The 23,640-nt window shown below is 52.7% G+C and overlaps 6 protein-coding genes across 6 annotated transcripts; 2 read left to right on the top strand and 4 right to left on the bottom strand.

Moving 5' to 3' along the window:
* Nucleotides 1–3,525: 3,525 nt before the first annotated feature.
* Nucleotides 3,526–5,662, bottom strand: A1O3_06008 (uncharacterized protein; the record flags this gene model as incomplete). Its single annotated transcript, XM_007736128.1, has 3 exons — nucleotides 3,526–5,093; nucleotides 5,146–5,548; nucleotides 5,618–5,662. The coding sequence occupies 3 exons, from the start codon at nucleotides 5,660–5,662 to the stop codon at nucleotides 3,526–3,528; spliced, it is 2,016 nt and encodes a 671-aa protein (XP_007734318.1).
* Nucleotides 5,663–6,096: 434 nt separating this feature from the next.
* On the bottom strand, nucleotides 6,097–7,011 carry A1O3_06007 (uncharacterized protein; the record flags this gene model as incomplete). The annotated part of the gene is made up of 1 exon (XM_007736127.1): nucleotides 6,097–7,011. One exon carries the CDS (start codon nucleotides 7,009–7,011, stop codon nucleotides 6,097–6,099), a length of 915 nt encoding a protein of 304 aa, XP_007734317.1.
* Nucleotides 7,012–9,213: 2,202 nt separating this feature from the next.
* On the top strand, nucleotides 9,214–11,321 carry A1O3_06006 (uncharacterized protein; the record flags this gene model as incomplete). The annotated part of the gene is made up of 4 exons (XM_007736126.1): nucleotides 9,214–9,450; nucleotides 9,509–9,814; nucleotides 9,866–10,275; nucleotides 10,322–11,321. 4 exons carry the CDS (start codon nucleotides 9,214–9,216, stop codon nucleotides 11,319–11,321), a joined length of 1,953 nt encoding a protein of 650 aa, XP_007734316.1.
* A 4,264-nt stretch (nucleotides 11,322–15,585) lies between these two features.
* Nucleotides 15,586–16,537, top strand: A1O3_06005 (uncharacterized protein; the record flags this gene model as incomplete). Its single annotated transcript, XM_007736125.1, has 2 exons — nucleotides 15,586–15,970; nucleotides 16,293–16,537. 2 exons carry the CDS (start codon nucleotides 15,586–15,588, stop codon nucleotides 16,535–16,537), a joined length of 630 nt encoding a protein of 209 aa, XP_007734315.1.
* Nucleotides 16,538–17,244: 707 nt separating this feature from the next.
* On the bottom strand, nucleotides 17,245–18,492 carry A1O3_06004 (uncharacterized protein; the record flags this gene model as incomplete). The annotated part of the gene is made up of 1 exon (XM_007736124.1): nucleotides 17,245–18,492. One exon carries the CDS (start codon nucleotides 18,490–18,492, stop codon nucleotides 17,245–17,247), a length of 1,248 nt encoding a protein of 415 aa, XP_007734314.1.
* Nucleotides 18,493–20,903: 2,411 nt separating this feature from the next.
* Nucleotides 20,904–21,728, bottom strand: A1O3_06003 (uncharacterized protein; the record flags this gene model as incomplete). The annotated part of the gene is made up of 1 exon (XM_007736123.1): nucleotides 20,904–21,728. The coding sequence occupies one exon, from the start codon at nucleotides 21,726–21,728 to the stop codon at nucleotides 20,904–20,906; it is 825 nt and encodes a 274-aa protein (XP_007734313.1).
* Nucleotides 21,729–23,640: the final 1,912 nt, after the last annotated feature.

The following is a 23,640-nucleotide window of genomic DNA, read 5'->3' as shown; positions in this document are numbered from 1 at the left end:
CAACTCGAAGAAGACAACTCGAAGAAGACAACTCGAAGAAGACAACTCGAAGAAGACAACTCGAAGAAGACAACAGATAAAATAAGCCTAAAGAGGACTACAGATCAAAGAAGCCTAAATAGGACCGTCAAAGGACCGTCAAGTTGCAACAGACACTCCGTTTCTCTTCCCACAGCTCCTGAGACAATGAAGGGCGCGGGCGCGGGCATGGGCATGGGCGCAGGCGCGCCTCTCAGAAGGGTTCTGTACAGCACAGCACAGCTCCGCTGAATGAAGCCGTCTTTATCCGTTGATCCAACAGCCTTGGAAGTGCGTGGGTGCTATTTCCTTTGTACAGTTGTGACCGTGGGTGTTGATTCCTTTGTACAGTTGTGACCGCGCCTGAAGCCATTTCTTTCATCGGCGGTCTTCAGCCGCGAGGAGGCTTCAAAAGCGTGAACAGACTTCAAGCCTTGAACAGACTTCGAAAGCGTGGGTGACAGCTCTGTCGATACAAATACAACTACAACACGAAGCGCCATCTTCAAAAGTGAATTTTGCCAGTCAGAGCAACAACAATCATACCCCTCTTCTTTTCAGATCTAGAGACTTGACCCCTCTTCTTTTCAGATCTAGAGGCTTGACCTCTAGCCCACAAGCCAAACCGCCGGATCGTCCATCTACTTCTTTCCCGTCATCTGAGAACTACACCTCCGTCAAGTCAAGGACGGCGAGTGCTGAAACAAGGAAATGGACGTTGAGCCACGAGGCATGCTGGATGTTACTCGAGAAGCAGCAGCAATTGATACCAACAGGACGGAGTATCGATACCAACAGGACGGACCATTGATACCAACAGGACGGACTATCGATCGAAGAAGTCGGAGAATACATAGTCTCAACTATCAAGGCTTCCCCAAGCTAACGAATGAACAGAATGAACCGAGCAACAGGATAGTCCATACCCCATGCCCATGCCCAAGCCGCTCCTCTTCAACTTCCCCGACGGACCACGGACCGGCGAATCGTCTTGTCACAACGCCACCGTATTCCAAAACCATTCCTTAGGAAAACCAGCCTTCCTTCCAATACAACTATTTATTACCCTATGAGTTGCTGAACAAGGGAACATAAGATCAACGGGATATCTGAGAGTGGGCATAGAACATGACGGAGCCAGATCTGGAGAAGCTTCACCTTAGGAATATATTGAGAGAAAGAGACACCCAGCTGACCCAGCTACCACAAGGCAGTTTCTACATATTATAAACAGACGCTGAGAAGGAAGAGAAGGGATACATATGTCTTTCGAGGAGAACAGAAGGGAATTGTACAAACATATATGCCCATACTGGTACTCCAGCCTGAAGGACCAATCTACTTTCAAATTCGGCAACGGCGGAGCTGGCTGGCCGTGGTCGGAGCTGGGATTCGAATGACTTGACGTGCTGCGAACGCCTTTAACAGAGACCTGCAATCAATCTTGATACTTTTCCAGAGCAAAAGAATTCAGAAAGGCCGGTGAGAGAAAGCCGCCAAACGATCTACAAGGAGCAAAGACTTGGGTGTACAGTACTGCAAGAACCGAGATGGGCGGGCCAGGCGAGAGATAACGAGCAGAAGGACGGGTTAGGCAAGAGATAACTGAGAAGAGCAGATGCAGGAGCAGGAACAGGAGCAAAGCAGGAGCAGGAGTAGGAGAAATGGTACCTATGGAGTAGATGTTGTGTGGCTGCACAAGCAACACCGAAGCTGAATTGAGGGTTCCTTGAATGCCATCAAGATCAAGATGTCCTACACAGCCAGCTGGGAAGGGTCGTTCACCATACCGAGACATCAGCGTTTGCGACTCCCACAAAGAAACTGATCTCGATGGGCGTCGCAAACGCTGATGTCGCAAACGCTGATGTCTCGGTACGGTGAATGGAATGGAACGGAACGGAGCGGAATGGAACGACAGTCTAGGCTTGCACGCACTCAAACACACGCACACACCCACGCACGCATACATAGAGACGGTACGGTTGTGTCCATAAGTCTAAGTACTTAGTAGTGAAAGCGAAAGCGAAAGTGAAAGTGCAAGGCTTTACGGACCAAATACTGGCACGGCTCTGTCTGCCGTGCCGGCGATTTATGGTGACTGCAGTGCAACTACAATGGCAGGTGGCGGGTGACATCTTTGTCTTCATTCCCAGGGGCCCGGAGCCTCGTCGCGTCAGAACGGAGCGGACAGTGGGTCTTTGGGGTCGGACAAATAATATCCCGATTTCCGCTCCGCTCCGCCCCAGCTTGGCATACGAGTTACTCGTGTTGCTTCACGAGCTGGCCGCTTCACGAGCTGGGTGTTTACTTGGCCAGTGAAGTGCAGGTAGCCTCGGAAGTCAAGCAGCCTCGTATCTTAGGCTTGGCCAGTAAAGTGAAGCATGCTGCCTCGTAGGTTTGTTTAGCCAGTGAAGTGAAGCAAGCAGCCTCGTAGGCTTGGCCAGTAAGGTGAAGCAGCCTCGTAAGTTTGTTTAGCCAGTGAAGCGACGCAGCCTCGTGGGTGAGGCAGTATACTTCACTTCACTGGCCACCTACACAATATAGATCAAAGTCGCAGATTTCTCCCCAACAATCGCAGCTGCACATATAGGTTCTGACCTGATGATGGCAGCCCCATCTTCACGTCTTAGTTTGTGCTCTGCATTGCATGGATATAGTTCCGCTTACTTGTAGGTGGGGCTAGAAACCCATAACTACAAAACCCAACCTAAGACACTAACGGTTCTTACCGACTGTGAGGTGAGGTTAACTCCGCTGTGTGAGATTTTTTTGCTGTTGCGGTCGGCGGTTCAATTCAGTGTCGACACGTCGTGCAAGAGTTTATTTATGGCTCGGGTCAGCTGGGCATAAGATACCTACCTTAGGTATGAACCTGGTCTTCAGGTGCTGGGAATCACATGCCTTTGTACCTTGTCATCATGTCCTGGTAACTAGATGTGTGCCTATGAACCTGGTCCCATGTCCTGGGAATCACATACCTTTGTACCTGGACCTAGTTGTACCGGTAGCCATGTTTACACTCACCTCCCTTAGGTAGGTACGTAGGGGATTGTTCTTTTCTTGAATCCCATGCACCGGATAAGTAGCGGCTCCACTGGCACCTAATACGTAGTACGTACACTACCCACGTGTCGAAATGGGACGGAATGCGAGGATGCGAGGGAGCCAGAAAGCAGCAACACCATCTTCCGTTGGAAAGCAACACCATCTTCCCGTTGGAAAGCAATTGAATTCTTCATGATACATACAGGTACAGGTCAGGCCAGGCTTTCTCTGCGGATGACCCTGCGGATGACCAAACACCCTTGATTGAACCAAATATGTAAGGGATGGGTCGAAATCACACATGAAACCCGCCGACGCACAAAATCCTTGCTCTACATATCAACAGCTTGCTTGCTGGTCTAACAATCGACATAGCCAAGGCTCAGGTCATTGTCATTCATTGCTCGTCGTCATCGTCATGGTCGTCGTCAGCCACAGGACAGCATCACTGATCGATGCCTATGCCTGGATTCCGGACATCAAGTGTGGAGGAGTCTGGGCGCCATTCCCTTGACTGGCCTTTAAGCTCTGTAACAATTCCTCAGACATGCTGTCCAACTCTTCTTCCTTCAATCCGGTTGCCAGAGCCACCAGCTTTCTGTGCTTCCCAACTTTCTCACTCGTACCAGCTTCGGCCAGCAGCTTTGCCATTTCTGTCACCCAGTATCTTCGCTTCGCCTGTTGATCATTCAGTTCAACAGCCCAGGGCAGTGAGGCACGGATCTCATCTGGAGACAGTGGCTGAGGATTTGCATAGCGGAATGCATGCGGGTTCGCCTGTTGATCTTGCTGAAACACCTCGTTCTGGAGTTTGTTGTGTTCTTTATGTTCCAACAACGATTCCATCTCACTCAGATACTTCTGATATTCCTGTCGCAACGCTGGGATTCGGGATGCGTCTTCGGCCTTGGCCATGAGAAAGAACGTCTCCTGTCGAACCTTGTGTCTCTGAGTTTCCAAGGTCGACAGCGCCTGTTTGGCTTCCTTGATCTCAATTTCCTTTTCCTTCATCTGTGAGTCATACATTTCGGCCAGCTTCATGCTCCCTTCGTCCAGAAGAGTTCCAATCTTGGTGAGCACGATAGATCCGGCGCGGGACACGGCGTCTTTCTGACGCTTGCGGCGAAGCTGCTTGGCGGCAAATGACTCCCCGGCACGTGGAGGAGAAGATCCAGGCTGCTGAAGACTTTCCTTCTTCTCTCGGAGAGCTCTGAGATATTCATTCGCAGTTTCCCCTTTCAGGTTCTGAATGTCTCCGGCTTCTGGACAATGGTTGAGAAGAAATGTTGCCACTTTGACACAGCCATTGCGGATAGCACATAAGGCGGCGGTATCATGAGAAGCATCGACCGAGGTGAGAAGAGCCTGAACGTAGTTGGACCCCATCTCTTGCATCTTGTTGATCAACACCTCGCAATAGTAACGAGCACAACTCCATTTACTCCTCGATCGCGCTGTTTCTGCAATATGATGGAAAACTGTGGCTCCATGCCAGTCCCGCTCCACAATTGTTCCTGCCAGGGAGTGGACAATCTTGGGAAAAGTCCGCTTGTCGTAGTTGTTGGTAAATAGAACGGCACGGATCAATGGAGTTTCCCCGGAAGATTGATTGGGAGCAGCAGCATTGGCGCCACGAGCAATAAGGTCGCGAACAACACGCACGTCGCCCATAGCGCAGGCCCAGTGTAGAGCATTATTTCCTAGGTTGTCAATGGGCCGATCGACATCGAACTGGGCAGGAGGTTGTGGAGGCAAGATGTTGGATGCAGCTGGATCGTCGCCGGCGGTCACAAAGTAATCGAGCAACTCATCGCCATACATGGTGTGTTCGAGATCTGACGCCGTGGCAATTTGTTCTTCGAGCTCGCGCTTGCGCTTCCTAGATGCGGTCGAGTTCTGGGAAAGGGGAAGAAAATCATCCTCTGCCATGAAAGACGCAGTCTCGGGCGATCCATCTCGGCTTTCGGTCCCGTTGTATTGCACACTGGCGCTTTCGTAGTAGCTTTCAGCGGGCTGGTAAGCTTGCACTAAACATGGTCAGTTTGCAAGTCTCGACTGCGCAGCGCCCATTCTACTCACCAGGCTGGGGGGGAGCCGGAGCCGGAGCCGGGGCCGTCTTCTTGGGATGGGCAGGTTGTTTGGCTTGTTTTGTGCGGTTGGAAGCAGCAGTCGTGTGCTTCGGGGCTGGAGGTGGGCTTCGATCGCCAGGGACAAAATCGAAAATGTTGGAAATGCGAGCAACAACCCCATGTTTCTCCGCGAGCATGCGACCCTCTGTCAGAGGAATCCATGTGCCCTGGTATTTGCCGTAACCGCCTTGGATCTTTTCATGAACCCCCTTTTGAACCTCCCGCTCCAAGATTCTTGTTCTAGCTGGTTTGTCGAATCCTGCGACTTTCAAGATATGCGTCGCATTGACCCAATCATCGGAGCGTCGTCGCATGATATGGTCACTGCCGATCTTGAGCTCATATACGGGCACCTGTAGTGGAGGTCAGCCATTCATCTATTCAGCTATTCGGTCAGGAGAACAAAAGACGGGACTTCGCACATTGCTATACGTCGCTGAGTAGATTTCTTTGTCGTGAGGAGCCATGGCTGGCGCTGGCTACAGCTGAGGAGCTGGAAGATGGGCCGAACAGAGACTGTACGTTAGAGCTAGCATGGAACAGTACAGATATAGTGTTGCGATCAACTCAGTCGTGAGGATGATGATTTCACCTGCACCGTGATTCTGGTTGGAGTAACAAGAGGGTGCGGCTCGACGCGTCCGGGAGTGAAACGCAGTGGGCAGCGCGTTTGAAACCCAAACTGGAACGCGCCGAGAATTACATAAGCTAATTGGCTTGGCAAGTTTACAGTGTTTGTAGTGATTGCTACAGCAGTCTGAGCCATGACGGCAATGCATTTGTTCCGATTCTTATCGTCCAATCGAGATTGCGGCTTTCTCGAACAGATTGCAGTATATACTACTCGGTACTTCGCTTCGCTCAGTAAGACTATCTAGGTCCTATACAGACTACAGCGACATCAGTCGTAAAACACTAGACATCGTACCTCAATGCTTTGCCGCCCAGGAGCATTCGCAGGCGTCTGAGGGTCCACAAATGCAGTATGTGGCGTGCAATCCGCCAAACCAGGCTTGCCACCAGGATTCACCTGGCTGGCAGAGTCAAAACACTTGATAAACATGACTTCGTCCGGTGTCATGTCCTTCTGGTAAAAGAATTTGTGGTGCTCATTTGGCGCAATGACGTACGTCTCGCCCTTGATCTCATAGCTGGCGGTGGAATCAGCCGAGTCTGGGTCCGCGAGAGCCTCCTTTCCCCGATCGTCGTCGTCGAGCACACCGTTTACAGCATCTCGTTTCGGGTATAACAGATCGACTTTCACGAAATCAGAAGGTGAGACGGTCCGCCAGTCGATCACGGCGAGAGGAAAATCCGAGGCGGGGTTTTCGATGGGTCGCCACACATTAATGATCTCGTAGCGTCCTTTCAAAAGCTCTTCTGCTTCGTCTGGAGGTAGGTGTCTTCGCACTCTTGCCTCGGCCGCGCGTGGCGTCTGATCAACATGCACTTGCTGAACAGGCTGACGAGGCGACGTTTTATCTCTTCGTCTGATTGTATGATCGAATATGACCACCTTTTTCACGCCTGGAAGTTTCTCTCGGAGCAATGTCTCCACTTCGCCATAATATCCTTCGCGGATTGCGACGTCTTCGGTGAAGCGTCTCTCGTGGGCAGGATGCTTGTAGACTGCAAAGCCTGAGGTATCCACGGAGAACTTGGCTTCCTGCCCGCGCAGGTCTTCCACGGACCGCTTGTATTCAGCGAGTTTGAAGGACAGGGCTGCATCATCGACCTTGGACCAAGGCTTCACAAAAGGGACATCGCTGTCGACATAGGAGGTGGGATCAATGTATTTGAAAGTGGCCGTCGTCATCTCGGCGGCTCGGTGCCCACTGGCCACAAAGAGTCGAGGTGGACAGGTGGTAAGTGATGGCCGGCAAACTGCGCGGGAGAGGGTGGTCAACAGGGGTATCGCCCTTTTGCTCAAAGAATCAGCGGCTTGCATAGACAGATATACGGGGACCAAGGGACTAAGAGATTTCACACTCTGTGTTTTCAGATAGATGACCAGGAGAAGTTGTCTGAGTGTCTAGGAACACTCGGGTCGTTGATACTTATGGTGATGGGTTTGATCTGTCAGCAGCTGAGAAATTATGAAGCCAACGACTGGCAGCAGGTAGTAAAGATGTAAAGATGTGAATATAAAAGCTCTTGCACTGATGATCAAAGTTAATTGGTAAGGCTATCTGATTTCAAAGACACCTCGGACAACCGTCGGACCAAATGACATTCACTACCTAGGTACTCCGTAGACCGTGACGATTCACTATCGTGACCACACACTTATCCAAATCTGGACTAGTGTTTCCCACATGCAGTCATTGCCGGTCCTCTTGGCGTACACCTAATCGGGGCTAGAGCTGTGTAAGTCCTGCTAACTCCTTCATAAACGCCGTACCAACGATCTTACCACCACTACTCCGTACTCCTCTCACCACTACTCTCACCACCCTCACCACTACTCCACACTCTCACCACCACTATTACTCTACACCAGTCATGGCTGCACCAGCTCTGGGATCACAACCTGATTTTCAAAAAGCTATTCTCAATAAATTGGATACATTAGCCAACAACATTGACACATTAACCAACATCGTTCAAACAATGGGCACAACTTTTGGTAGGATGGAGACAACATTGGCTGCTGTCGAAACACGACTGACTGCAAGACTAGACCGCATTGATGCAACACTAGACCGTATTAATGCAACACTAGACCGCATCGATGTAAGACTAGACGGCATGGATAGAAGACTGACGACTTAAGTGATAGCAAGGGAAGTTATACTCGTATTCTAGATTACAGAATACTAGCACTCATTATCTAGGGACCGTAATAGTGCAGCAAGAGTACGAATCGCCGCCGTGCACGCTACGAGATCATCAAGGTGTGGCGATCCTCAATGTGTGGCGATCCTTCGAAATTCCCACCTCCTTCGTCGACAGTGATGTCCCTTTTATGAAGTATTGGTCCAAGGTCGATGAGGATGATGATTTCACCTGCACTGTGATTCTGATTGGATATCACGAAGTGCACAGGCAACGAGGAAACGTGTATGCTTAACATGATATGAGTACTAAGACAGAGAGTATGAAGAAGAGTTGTGGTCCTCACAACGAGGGTACCACAACGAGCATAAGGCTCTCGTTCAGGTCGCGTATGCTAGGAGGCCATGCAAGCCTTTGTGATCACGTGAGCGACCCATGGTCATAGTGTGATGCGACTCGTGGTTGCTTTGCTCAACCGTGACATTAGGAGTAACAAGAGGGTGCGGCTCAACGCGTCCGGGAGTGCAATTCATTAGGCAGCGCGTTTGGCTTTATATGTAACTGCTCCATTTCCTAGGCTCCCTGGGCTCCCTGCGCTGCCACAGCGTAAAGCCACTTAGGCGCTTTGGTAGGCCAAGGACAACTTCAACTATATATCTGTAGGCTCCTCGATAGTCAAGACCTTCCGGCCTTTGAACGTATGCTGGAGTTGGTCGTGACAGGCAGCGAACAATGAGGTCAGCGGTCACACGTGCAGGTGGTGCTGCGATAAGCCTCGCAACTAAGCTCAGCCAAGCTTCTTTCCGAGAATCTAAAAGTGCTTGGCCTACGGAGCCTGCAATGCCAGTGGCCATCCCGCATTATTGGATCTGACATCATTTTCAGAGTGGGAAGTGGGATGCGCTCATCCTCATCCAACTTTATGACTTGTGGCTGATTGCATCTTGTCCAATCCAACGCTCGAGCTGGAGCTTGGGAGAAGGTAGGATTGCGCGGCCTTTTCCTTTGCAACCTATTCCGTCTGGCAGTGTCGGTGTGGCATGATATAATGCTGTCTCCCCTCATTTGTCTCCCACATCCTTTACCATCACCATCACCATCTGCTCCAGACAGTACATCGTTGTCGCACCCAGCCGCTATTTCCGGTCTCCTGTCTCGACAGTCAGCCACAACTATGACTGGTAGTTGATCAGATACTCACCACTAACTCCAGTCTCGAAATCAGCTTTCCCAGTCGGCAGTCATGATTCCAAAGAAGGTGTACGACCTGTGCCAGGGTGGGCTATCGGTGACGGCCGAACTGGCCAAAGATCCAGCTTTGGCCCCACACGAGGCATGCAAAAGGCTCTTCCATGTCGATATCGAAGATGGTGTTGTCACCAAGACGGTGGACCTTTCGAATGAGGAAACCAGCGATCTGGAACAGGCCCGGAAGTGTGGACAGTGGGGGAATGCAACCCCTAGTAACCTCTTCCTCCGAGTGAGACAACCTCCTGATCAAATTGTTGTCGGCAGCAGCATTCTGACGAATCCCCCAGATCTATCATGATGTACTGTGTACCCTTGAGAACAACCCTGTGGCTGGCGTGTGCGCACCGTCTCTCATGGGAAGTAACGGGGTGTGTCCACTTACCATAATCGCAACGGTGCCGGACATCTGTCGCCACATGTCCAATGTGATCGCTCGAGCGGAGCACGAAGTGTTTCTCGCGACCAATTTCTGGATGTACTCGGAGCCCAGCAGGCTGATCACCAATGCCCTGCATGAGCTTTCGAGGAAGGCCGTGGAGAACAATCGTCGGGTAGTGGTCAAGATCATCTATGATCGAGGCAGCGTCAAACAGGTAGCAACCATAGGCATGCCCTTTCGTCAGTCCGGCGACTAACATGCACAGGTTGTGAATAATCACCTTCCCGTGCCACCCGAGGAGTTCGCCGATCCGAATGGGAAAGTCAGAATCCCGCACCCCGATGAGCTTCCCAACATTGATATCGAAGTTGTCAACTTCCATCTTCCGGTCTTCGGGACATTCCACGCCAAGTACATGGTGGTCGATCGCAAAATCGCCATACTTCAAAGCGACAATATTCAAGACATCGACAACCTGGAGATGATGACCCAGTGGGAAGGACCCATTGTGAACTCTCTCTACGAGGTCGCGCTCATCTCATGGCATAATCGCCTGAACCCTCCGCTTCCCTGCCTGAGTCAGCCGACAGCAACCGGATCCCTGCCCACGTTTGAGGCCGAAAGCCATGCCACGCTATTCGATGAGAATGGGAAGACGGTTACTATGGCTCAATCGTGAGTTTTCTTGCCTTGATTTTGTTTCTCATGCTCACATGACTAGCACGGCTACGGCTACCGAAGGCGACGAGAGCTTAAGGAAGCTTGCACACGACGGGTCACAGGTGGATCTGCCTCAGCACACCTCACAGGATCCCCACTACGATCCCGATATCAGGTCGGAAGTGTTGCGGGCGGTGGCGTCGTTGGGCCCTCGTCAGGGTGAAAGACGGATTGACGCCATCACTCGTCTCTTGAACACGACCATCCAACCGAACACCAAAGGCAGCGCTCCGGAACTCGAACCCAGTGACTTCATGACCCCGCTCATTCCAATCCCCCGACATGACCCATTCCCGATTGCCATGGTTTGTAGAGAGCCGTGGGGTGCTCCCAGCAAGAAGTCGCTGCACACGCCGCAGAACGAGGCTTTCATGTCGGCTTTGCGACACGCAACCAAGTCGGTGTTCATCCAGACCCCCAATCTGAACGCCGAGGCATTGCTCCCCGAGATTCTCAAGGCCTGTCGCCGGGGAGTCAATGTGACGTATTACTATTGCCTGGGCTACAATGATGCCGGCGAGCTCTTACCTTTCCAAGGTGGCCACAACGAGATGATAGCTCATGGCCTGTATCGAGAGCTAGAACCCGAATACCACCAGTACCTCGACATTCATGTCTACGTGGCCAAGGACCAAGTCCACCCGATCCACAACAAATTCAAACAGCGGTCTTGTCACATCAAACTCATGATCGTTGACGGGCACATCGGCATCCAGGGGAACGGCAACCAAGACACTCAAAGTTGGTACCACAGCCAGGAAGTGAACGTGATGATTGACAGTGAGCTGGTGGTTGGGAAATGGATGGAAGGGATCCGACAAAATCAGAACACGCACTTGTTCGGTCAAGTGGCCAAGGAAGGGCCGGATGCTGGGTGTTGGAAAGATGCGAAGACGGGGAAACAAGCTGAGGGTGCCATCGGCGTCGATCCGGGCAAGTTTGCTTGGGCCAAAGGGATTGTTGGGGCGGTGCAGCGAGTACGAGGTGCGGGGGGGTTTTGATCAGAGGTGCGGGAGGATTTTGATCACGACAGTCAGTATGAGGTATGTAAGGGACCTAGATGAGACGGGGTGGGTACAGTACCAGGACCTAAGAAGAGAGGCAAGGTATTGATACAGGACATAGATGCTCGAACATCAAGTATGCATTCAGAATATCCGTACTCGCGCACATGGATGGCGTCTATTCATTAGTGTGACCACCGCGTAAATCTCAGTGGGATGGGATGGGATGGGAGGGTTAGGTTGGGTTGGGTTGGGTTGAGAAGGGATGGGATGGGATGGGTTGAAAGGGGATGGGATAAGAAGGGAGGGGAGGGTTAGATTGAGAAGGTCATGGATTCAGGGTGATGGCGTTAAAGGAAGACTTGTCGAATATAGTGTGATACAGTACATACCTTACCTTAGGCATAATAATAGGCACCTACTTACAGGTAGCACCGTGGGTACCTACCTACCTAGGTAGTGGCTAAGGCTGATAGGGCGGCTGTTATGAATTTAAAGTGTAACGTACCTAGTAATATATAGGATCCCTCCCCACGCCTACTATAAGAGCTACGTATAGGTACCTAGGTACTACTTATAGGTAGACTTCAGGCACTCCCCTGACAATAAACGCCTAATATACCTAGGTACTAGGTAAGAGTGTTATAGTAGGTGCGGGGAAGCCCCTAAGTCTTAGGTACCTAGAGTCTCAGCACGCCTCCTTTGCTTGCTCTCTTGCTCTCTTGCCTGCTTGTCTGGTCTGGTTAACAGGCTCTTTACAGTACCATGGCTCTCATAGCTCTCAAAGCTCTTCGCTCGTCTCGCTCGTTGCCTGGCTTCCCATCTCCATCTACTGTATTCGTATTCATACGCGTCCTCGTGGCCATCCTCAGCCTCGTCTTCGTCCATGCCCATGCCCTAGGAGGGTCAAGGGTCACCACTACCACTTCATCGGTATTATTATTCTTGTAGGGGAGGGCTCCGGCTTAGGAGGCCAAGTGTTTCATCACCGCCGCTGAGCTTGCGGTGGTGTCGTAAGATTGGGCTTCCCGTCTTCTTGCTTCGGCTTCGGCTGCGGTGATGCCGCCCATTGGTATTTGATCCGCTTGATCCCCTTCAGCTTCAGCTTCACCCTGGCTTGCGTCGTCGTCGTCGGTGATGCTGTCCACTTCATCTGACCTAACCTAATCTAAGGTACGGCAGAGAGGCCTGAGAGGCTTGGCTTGGACTTATAGTAGTCGTCGAGTTATGACTCCGTACTCCTTTCTTTTTGTTGCTTTTGGGGTTCTCTTTCTTACTGCAGCCGCTAGAACTCGAGTCCCTTGTTGCTTTCGGGGTTCTCCCTGTTGCTTTCGGGGCTCTCGTTCTTATTGTATACAAGGGACTCGAGGAGGCGAGCTGTTGCTTTCGGGGCTCTCCCTGTTGCATTCTTCCGCCAGAACCCGAGCCCCATGGGGTTCTCTCTGTTGCTTTCGGGGCCCTCGTTCTCAGACTGCAGCCGCCAGAACCCCAGCCCTGGGGCTCTCGTTCTCAGACTACAGCCCCTAGAACTCGAGTCCCTTGCACGAGGATGAGGAAGAGGAAGAGGGAGAGGTGGTTCGAAACTGTAATATTTATACCTCTGTGGGTACTACCAGTTCACAACTGTCACTGATATCTTTGTCACTATAAGGTAACTAATCCCTTTGTCACTGTACTGATCCCTTTGTCACTACCCTTTATCACTACCCTTTATCACTGTAACTAATCCCCTTGTCACTGATCCCTCTGTTAGGCTGTCAGGTAAGGTACCTGCTTCACTCCTTCACTCAAGCCAGGCAACACCCAGCCTCAGTTAATTCTCTGCTGCGCGTGTTTGTTTTACCAACCTCACTGCCGCGCTCCATCGGACCCATCCCCACTGCCTACTGCTTTCCTCGGTCCCCATCTGCGCAAACATTGTCACTGTCTTTGTGACTCATGTTTGTTTCCCGTGGTGTTTGAGTGCCATGTATCTTGCCACTCCTCCCATCCTATGTCTTTTCCAGACCTACCTACCTACCTATTCATGTTGCCGCGGTGAACGTTTTGTACTGCAGCGTACAGAGGGGCCAAGGCGATGCCTTTAGGTACCTAAGGTAGGTATGTACCAGGTAATTAATGCTAACCACCCCCCACACCAGTGGTACCGTATATGGTATCCTATACTCCGTAAATACCTACTACCAACTACCTAATTATAGGCACTTCTGGCAGCCTTAGAAGCCTTGGGCTCAGGCATGAATGGCGGTGAGCTTGAGTTTGAGCCTGAACTTGAGCCTGACTCTAAGGCTTGCCATCACCCTTCTCAGGCATCGTCTGCTCTCAAACCTTGAGACTTCGACTCGTCTAGCCCCGAGGATTATAAAGGCGACATCACTTCGACTCACCTGCCTCAAGTATTATAAGGACGACGCTATCTTTCCAAGTAAGGGAATAGGCTTCCTAGGATACTAAGTACAGTTACATTCACAGTTACAATCACAGCTTCAGGATCCGCGTCTTCTGTCAAGCGGAGCGGGCACATCTCAACGCGAGTCAGGCTTCCTGCTTTTGGAGCCGTAGGAAGAGGGGGATCTCAGGTTTGCCGTGGAAGCGGAACAGGTCATCCAGAGCGAAGTGATCGTGCAGAAGCGGATAGGCCATCCAGAGCGAAGTGATTGTGATTGCGATGGATGGTCCTCAGGCTGAGGGCGTCTCGAAGACTCCGGCTAAAGGTCAGAGATGATTCATATACATACGGACCCTTCTCCTCCTCTTCCTATACATATGTACCCTCCTCCTCCACCTCCCAAGCAATTCAACCTCCTCCTCCCAAGTCATTCAATTCTGTGGCGCCAGCAGCTGAACGGAAACCCCCAAAAGACAGCGGAGAGAGCAAATCAGGACCGAGATGGAAACTCAGCCCCCCTAGTCCGCCGAGGCGGCCTGCTGTTGCAGAAGAGGCTGCCTCGTCTCAGGTAGACACGTCTACAGACCACAGCCACGGGACTCAATACCCGTTGGCTGCCTCGTCTCAGACACCTACAGACCACGGCTCCGGGATGCGATACTCGTTGGCTTCGCGTGTGCAAGCCCTCACTCTTCTCGTCGTCGGCTATTCACCTCAACAGATCCATCAGATGATTCAGGTTCCGCCGAGGACCACGAGGAGGTTGCTGGAGAAGGCCAAGCAGAGGGGGTTCGAGCCGGACAAGGATATCAGGGTCTTGGATCATTTCGTGCAGGACGGCCATAAATCAGGTCGGCCGAGAGAGAGAAAGGAGCAAAAGGGTTCTGGGTAGTGCTACCTACAGTACCTAGTACCTAGTACCTATGGTATTGTTACCCCAGGTATCGGAATTGTCTCGAGGCAGCTCCCAGGTATCGAAATTGTCTCAGAGTCAAGAAAACTCCAGCTCCCGGACAGGGTAGAGCATTGACTGACAAGATTGCAAGTCTCTCGAGGTTCCCAAAGATATCTAGGCGGTGTAGTACTCTGTGCTGTAGTCGTGCCGGGCACACCTACGTAGGTACCCGAGGTATATGAGGTGTAGTATCAATACTGTACACTACATATAAGTACTGTAGCTAGGTAGGTATGTACGTACCTACATGTACATATATATGCCTTAGGTAGGTACAGGACCTACAAGGTATAGTGACACCAGTGAGCTTGGCGGAATGACGCCTTAGGGTGGGTGCGAAAATTGAATGCGCTTTATACGCTGTGCCCTATTTTAAATCTCTTATAACTTCAATAGCTTTTATTCAATATACTTTATCTTTACTATAGTGATAGCTCTAGACATTCTCTATAATATCCCCTAAGTATATATTCTAGGAAGAAACTTAGCGCTAGATAGAAAGCGTAGAAGTAGAAGGGTGCGTACGGATAAAGCGCATTCAATTTTCGCACCCACCCTAAGCCAATTGACGACCATACGATCTGCGATCTGCGATCATCATTATTAAGCCTCAGCCAGGCAGCAATGAACAGGCAGCAATGAGCAATAGTGAAACAGATCCAGGATATGGCCGTCCTCCATCCTCCGTCCTCCGTCCTCTGTACATGTGGCCATGGACCATCTTCTGTCATCCCCCTGAAACTGAACAAGAATCACCTCGGGATCAAGTACAACTACAACTACAACTTCACGAGACTGACTGAGACTGCCGTGGTGGCTCACGTTGACGTGCTTCAACCAGCACCACCACCACCACCACCACCACCACCACCACCACCAGCCCAGCCCAGCCCAGCACCAACACCGCCACGATAGCGATGGCAACTCCACTACAACTGCAACCAGCGGTCGAATCAGACGTGCCTCGCATCGTCGAGCTCGAACGTCTAGCCTATGCAGACAATCCACTGACTCCCATCTTCTTCCCCGGGCCCTTCCCGCCGGATGTGGCTGACACCAGGGCGGAAGAGCTGGTGTCGGAGTTGCGAAAGAACCCGACCGTGCGCTGGGTCAAGGCGGTCGACTCGCATATCAACGAGCTGGTGGCTTTTGCCAAATGGACCATTGTCGAGACTGTAGATGCAGACACTGACGCTGACCAGGCCCAGCCAGAACGTAGTGGCAATCGCAATCGCACATTCGGGCCTGGCTGCAACGTCGAGGCGTGCGAGGAGTTCTTTGGGGGGATCCATCGAAAGCGGAGTGAGTTGGTGGAAGGGAAGGCTTGTTGTGGTATGGAACGATCTCATAGATATACCTACACACTCACTCACTCACTCAATCACACATACACACACAGAGACATGCACACACTCACACACACACTAACTCACTCACACACTCACACACACACACGCCCTCTCTCCCTCTCTCCCTCTCTCCCTCTCTCCCTCTCTCTCCCCCTCTCTCCCCCTCTCTCGCATTCAATCAATTCAAACCACCCACCTAAACAAACACCCTTGGCATCGAATCAATTCTATCCCCCTGGCAGGTTCGTTCTAACATCCCATCCAACTATACACAGTCCTCCACACTCTTCAAACAGACCCCAAGCATCAGCGACGCGGTGCCGGCGGACTCCTGATCGAATGGGGCCTCGCCATCGCAGACGACCGTCACCTCCCAGTCTATCTGGAGTCGTCGCCCATGGCTCACTCGCTGTACCTGAAGTACGGGTTCTACGACATCGACCAATTGCGCCTAGACCCGAAGTGGAACTATGGCACAGCCGACCCGACGATATACTTTATGCGCCGAGATGCACGATGATGGACCGATAGGGTTGGGGTTGTGGGGGTTAGGTATAGTCCGCAGTCCGTCTGAGAGATGGCAGATAGTAATTGCGAGGGCGCTGCTTGGATTTACCAAGCATATCGGAGTTCCGAGTTCGAGTGCGAGGACTAGGACTGGGAGTGGCTGGATTTACCGCATATCGTTATTCCGTTGGCGAACAACACTACGCAAGGAAGGTAGATGGATATATTGACACACAATATATGGTATATATACACACATACGGCATACACACATATACGGCATACACATATACGGCATACACATATACGGCATACACATATACGGCATATATACACATATACGGTATACACATATGGCATATATCTTAGATATTCGTCCTCTCTCTCACCTCTCACCCCCCACCTCTCGCCTAATGTACCTCACGTATCTTATACCGTACCTACCGCATCTTTCCTGCACCCTGAACCCTGGTTGCGGCATACGCCTTAGGTCATTTATCACGTCCACGTCCACGTCCATGCGTATAATCATTGTTCTATCTGGATTGTAAATCTGACCAGAGGGTCCATGCCATGTCTGTACCTCTATCTGTGGCTGTGGCTCTGGCTAATGCTCTGGCTTCATGTCCAACACTGTGATCAAGTCAGACTCTAGCTCCGGCAGACTAGGACCCTTCTAGCTCAGACTCAGGGTCAGGTTATAGTCTCTAGTCCCTAGTTCTAGGTCTGGCTCTGGCTCTGGCTCTGGGTCCGACTCTGACTCTGACTCTCGTTCTGATTAATGCTCTGACTCTGGCTCTCCCCTGTCGCCATCTCCTTCACCTCCGGGTTCCAGTACATGTCGACAAAACTTCTGGCTTCCCGAAACGCCTCAGCCTCGAGTCTTCGGTGCTCCTCGGAGATCCAGGCATCGGGAAACTGAGTCCAGCCGTGCACGACGCCTTTGACATGTTCGACGGTGAGATCGGCGGATCGGCCTTCATTCTTGACCTTCTCAATCCACTCCAGGCTCTGGCCGTGGAGTGAGTCGTACTGCGGCAACAGCAGCCACATCTTGGCTTTGGGGTGCAACCCGACATGGTCGCCGGCATGTTTGGGCCGGATGTCAGCTAGCCCTGGACTGGCGCGCGGATGGTCTCGACACTCGACCGGCAGGTAGGTGGGCATGAGCTCCTTCTCGATCTGCCATCGTTCGATAATGCCCGTGGGTGCGGCCAGACCATCCGGCCGTGGTCTTTCGTGCGGCAGCAACCGAGCGTCAAAACTCGGGTAGAACAGTAAAAGGGGGATGTCGTTCTCAAATTCCCATGGCAGCGGGCTCGGCCAGTCCTGTTGAATGGTCGGATCGTCCTTCACACTCAAGGCCAGATTCAAGACGAGGTTACCGCCGGAGCTGAAGCCCGACAGGGCAATTCTGGTCTCATCCAACCCGAACGGAGGCCGACCCTCCTTCTCCAGATGCTGTCGGATGCCTTGCCGCAGCGTCTTGTAGGCTTGTGTGCTGGGCTTGGTCACCGCGCGAACCACGTCTTCCGCATCGTAAATCGCCGCCGGGTATTGGGCATAAGGGCCGAGTCGGTAGTCGACCGAAATGACCACACAGTTCAACTCTCGACACATCTGGGCGCAGAATGGTGCCTGTTCTTGCGGTGACCCGAGCACAAAGCCTCCGCCGTGGAAGTCAATCAGAACGGGCAGCTTCTCATCGGTCTCCGGGTTCGGGTTCGGGCTCGGCCGAAGAGCCTCTTTGAGATGAGTGCCTTGGGATTGCAACCGGCGGTTGTGCGGGTTGTAAGCCGGTGGGATGAAGACGTAGACTGGAATCATGTGGGCATCCCGCGAGGGTAGGTCAAACACCACTGGTTGAGGTCCTTCGGGGTTGGTGAAGTGTAGGACAAAGTCTGGAACCAGCCGTGGGATGCTGACCAGGGCCTTGCGCCATGCTATACCGAAGGGATGTGAGAACATGGGGGGCAACAGCAAGGCGGGCAACAGAAGTCGTGGGGATTGCCAGTACTCCGTACCGTCGAAGCTTTGGTCCCGTGGAGGGCAGGCAAGCAGCAAGTCGTGGGGGTTACCAGTACTCCGTACCCGTCGAAGCCTGGCCCTTTTGAGGCTGAGGCGACCTGCTGTTTCTGTTTCGAGGCTTAGGCCCTGTGGAGGCTAAGGCGGCCTGTTTCCTGTCGGGGAGAGGCCTAGAGCTTGGGGTGTTTCCTGTCTCTGTTTCCTGTCGAGAAGAGAAGCCTAGAGATTAGGACTCTCGTGGGATGCTATGAGGCCTAGAGCTTGCTCTTGTGGGATGTGATGCTATACAAAGTCCAGAGTACTCTGTCTCTGGACACAGTATCTGTACCCCGTACCCCGTAGTCCGTACTGTCCGTGTATCCAGGCCTTTCGGAGATTAAGGGCAGCCGTGCTCAGTGCAAGTACTCCGTACTCCGTACAAGTGCTCGTCTCGTCTTGTCTCAGGACGGAACGGCGGGAGAATCCTGACCAGCGACACTGCGGAGTAGTACTCCGTACAGCACGGCAGGGTAGGGTAGGGCGATGGGGGATCAACAAACGAGGGTTGCCGGCAGTGCCGGAATGACCATTGGTAGTGGCGGATATGAGAGCCGTGCTGTGCTGGGTGTGCTGGTACTGGGTGCTGGGTGTGCTGTCCTGGGTGGGAAGAGGCGTGAATGGAGGCCCTGGGCACTGCAGGTCAGAGTCGAGTCAGTCCACCAGAACCAGAACCAAGCAATCCTATCAGGTCAGGGTCAGGGTCAGGTCTTGCTCTGTACTCCGTACTCGTACCTAATCAGTGACGGCAGGGTCGGGTCTTGCTCTGTAGCTGTACCTAATTAGTGACGGCGCCTTGAAATACATACCTCTCTCCTCCGTTCCAGGAATGAATCAAGTTCAAGTTCTTTCTGGGGTTCGGAACCCCGGAGCCCCTCGGAGCTAGCTGCCTGCCCGAAAGGGAATGGTCTGTCAAGTCAGGTGATGCCAAGCACTGCACTGGCAGCCTTGTCCAATCTTCCGCCCTTTGCGGCGATCCAATCATATGCTCAGCCTTGTGAGTGTCTCCCTCCCCTCGCTGCCCCCTTCTTCCCCCCTTCCCCCTTGTTAGGTTCAGGGCAGGGTTTCGTTGCCTCACCCGCCAATCACCGCCCTGCCCTTTTCCCTTTCCCTTTTCCCTTTTCCCTCCTTGCCTCAATCTGGCTCTTCGTGCTGGTTGGCTTATTACTTTGTACTTTGTACTTTGTACGGAGTACTTTGTACTTTCCAAAGGTCGACGATCTCACCTCGACTCCGCCATATCAGATTTCAAATTGTCCATCGCATCGAGCCGGGCCCTGACCCTGAATTCCCCCATCCACCATCCACCCACCACCCACCACCCACCACCCACCTCGCCGAACAACAAGTGCGGCACTGCAACTAGCGCAGCATGTTCCATCCTGGGTATGCAACTGAATCTGCCCGGACTCCTCCCTTCCCCCACCGTGCCGATGGACAAACACTACGGAGTACTCCGTATTGTGTCCAGTGTCCACCTTGTTATTTGATCAAGGAACTGCCTCTGCCGCAAACGCTATTGTGTCCAGTGTCCACATTGTTATTTGATCGAGGAACCTGTCCCTGCCGCCACGCCACGCACCAGGGCGGAAACTGCGGTGAGAGAAAGTCTGGCTTTGCAGGGGATCAGGGGTCATGGGTCATGCCTAAGGTCATGGTTGATGGGTCATAGGCCATGGTTGATGGTTGATGGTTGATGGCGCGGCCCCCAACGCCCGACGCCGACGTGACAGCCTTAGCCACGCCTGGATGGATGCTACTCTCACGGAGTATCCGTACTTCGCAGTGAAGCCATGGTCTTACTGGTCCACCACACCGTTTCCTGAAGCATGAGGTGTGGTAGCGAGGATGAAGCCCAACCATCATCGGCCATGCCGCTGTCGGCGGGCCCAACGGATTGCTGTTGTGTACGGAAACATGACTTCAGTTGGGTCTACCTGTGGCGGGCCCAACGGCTGGTTGCTGTGTACGGACGACAGCGGCACGGCCGATTGCTGTTGTGTACGGAAAGACAGCTTCAGTCAGGTCTACCTCTGGAAGGACATGGCCGCAGTATATTCGAGGTCATAGAGTCATTAGTCATTGCAAACTAAATACGAAGCTCAAAGCCCTAAGAAAACCGCAACCGTTTCCGAATCCCGTTGCCTGTTCATGTCGTAGCAGTTCTGCGTGATGATGATAGTGACAGCGTCAAAGGAGGCCGCCGTCCCGAAATCCTGTTGCCTGTTCATGTCGTAGCAGTTCTGCCTGATGACGATAGTGATAGCGTCGAAAGAGGTCACATCTGGTTGGTGCCTGGGTCTTGTCTGCCATGTATATCAGAACTCAAAAGCTCTCGCCGGTGCTGCTTGAATGTGGGCATGGAGTGCGTCGAGCTCATGTCGGCTCTTCAACGGACCAGGGAACCGACGTGCATCCGCCCAGCCATAGTAGACTTCAGGAGATCCCTCATCGAGGTCCATCGGACCCGATCCAGATGCCCCACCGTCAGGCTGCAATCCCGCAAATGTTCTTTGCAAGAAGCAGTGGAAGCCGGGAAGCGGATCAGGCTGCACCTCTCCATCAACATACCCTTGCGCACTCTGTGCTGTCGGGGTGGTGGTTTGAACACTGCGTCCATCATATCCCGGTGTGTCAATTTCCATCGCCTGTGTCACGTCTTGGACATCAGCCATGTGCCACACAGTGATGCCCGGAATCTTGGTTTTCTGGCCCGCCCACTCTCGGTCGCAGGTCTGGATGGTCTGGCGTTCTTTCTTGCGTCGACGACAGGAAGCCTCCAGACGTTGGATCTCGGCGGATAGTTTCTCCATATCTAGAGGCCGGTCTTCAGCCGGGAGCAACAAAGTTTGCCAATCCTTGTGAGCTCGCAGTCCAAGGCGGAAACAGTGGCCGGTCTCGCTGGTGCCGGTCATCCCCTGGAAGCTTGTGCTGGGCTTTGGGCGAAGTGCACGGGGTGCCGACGCACTGCAGGTGGGAGATCGTCGGGATGACAGACACGGCAGTGGCATGTACACAGCATCCCGCACGGCGGCATTGATGGTCGCTTCCGGCAGAGGTAGGATGGCCTCGTCATAGTCGCGGTAGCCGGTGATATCGTCGAGGTTCTCCAGTCGACCTTGGTGCAACTTGAAAGTATTCATCGTGATAGCAGGCTGGAATCAGGCCCAAAGAGTGGCTGGAGAGCGAGGAAGTGAGCAAGTGAGCAAGTGAGGAAGTGAGGGAATGGAGGCTGGAGGTGATACTGGAAGGTGGGAAGGTCGGGTCTAATGAGAGCAACTGATATATGCCTAGTCTTCTCACCGCCAATACGACCGATGTTATGGAACCCTATCAGCGAGAGGTGGGAAGATGGAGTGGTTGCCCTTGACCATGAATCATGTCATCCAGGTATCCAGGTCTTTCGGGCCACCGAATACAACAGAATGGGTGTGATTGGCACTCAGGATGCCGCGGTGCCCAACCCACCTTCAAAGCAGCCAGTCACTGCGCGGTGAAAGTAGACGCCTCGTTGCGTTTCTAATGGATTCGCTTGTCAAGGGTTTGCGCTGGTCACCAGACTAGGGTTCGACTCTGGAAGCCCATTGGGGGCCTTGCATTGATGTCCAGGTTCACATTTGTCGGGCTGCGCCTCTTCAGACCTGTTCCGAATCCCCGCAAGCATGATCCTGAATGTCCCGTGTCAGAAGCAGCAGAAGCATCTAACCCGTGGGATGAAATGACCTTGGCAAGACAGATGGATTGCCTTCCTTATCACGGGGAAATGAGGGAAAGAGAGTGAGTGGGTGAGTGTGTCAGGGATTGTTGACCGGTCTCTGAATGTCTCGTCTGCACATGAATGCAATGCAGTCTGGACCACCACCGAGCCATGGCCACGTTGCTCTGGCAGATGTGATCAATTTCGATCCTCTGCATATCACGCGAGACTTCATTCGCCGCATGGTGACCCGTTGGGCGTTGGGACATGACAAGTGCGGCACAGCAACTAGTGCAGCATGTTCCATCCTGGATATGCAACGCTGGAACGGTCCCAACATGGGACAGGCCAGGTCATGTTGCAGACGGAGAGTTGAGCCTTGAATCAGCCCTGTTTTACTGGCTAACCGTCTATGTCTATGTCGATCGCTTTCTCCACGACGGCAGCATGTGTCAGTCCATTGTTTGTTCCTCGGGCTCGCGCAGCTACAATCACAACCCCATCATGTTTGTGCAGACAAGTTGGGCATGCGGTGGGCCGTGAGCCGTCTGGCGGCGGGCCAGGATAGTCCTCGTTGGAAGAACGGCGGTCAAGTCCCCTCGGCTGCGGCTGCGAAGCACTTCTGTGTCCCTAGCATGTGTAAGGAGTACGGGGTAGGCGGGTGGTGATCAAACCACTTTTGACCCTGCGGCCAAATGACAGACAAGGAAGAGGGAGGTTGGGATGGCTAGTGCAGGCCGAAATGCGCAGTCAGCACAGTCAATTCTGGTGGTGCTGGCAACTCAGTCATCTCAGTCTTCGTTGTTCCTGGAGATTGAGGCGAGAGGCGAAGGACGGGAGCAGGGGCAGAACAGTGCAGTGCAGAGCAGGGCAGGGCAGGGCAGGGCAGAGCAGGGCCCTCCTGCGGCTGGTCTGGTCTGGTATGGTATGTTCTCGTCTGGTCTGCCTACCTGCTCACACAGTGAGAAGGTTGAGCATCTTCAGAGAACATGTCAAGCTTCTGTTCACCTTCAATGTCACCGTCGCCAACGCCGTCGCTGTCCCTGACCACATGTGTGGTGTCCAATATTTCCATGACTGCACAGCTAACTTCGAGGCAGTGTCGCTATGCAGAGGCTCATGCCCATCATTCGAACCAGTCTTGCTGCCGCCTGCGTCGTCAAACTGCTTGGACATGTTGCAGCAAGCACCAACCCACATGTCGCAATCTAGACCGCATCGTTGTCCTACCGTCGGCTCAGATTCTATCTGCAAACGGTGTGCTGCAGGTTTGATCTTGATCTGTTGCACAAGTCCATACCATACCATGCCTAGCTCAATCCGACAATGCCTCGTCAGATCTTGCGCGTTCCCCTGAT

This window comes from Capronia epimyces, assembly GCF_000585565.1.
Source record: "Capronia epimyces CBS 606.96 chromosome Unknown aczIQ-supercont1.5, whole genome shotgun sequence".
Lineage (NCBI taxonomy): Eukaryota > Fungi > Ascomycota > Eurotiomycetes > Chaetothyriales > Herpotrichiellaceae > Capronia > Capronia epimyces.
The sequence above is the reverse complement of the archived record's forward strand: the minus strand, read 5'-3'. Positions and strand labels throughout refer to the sequence as shown.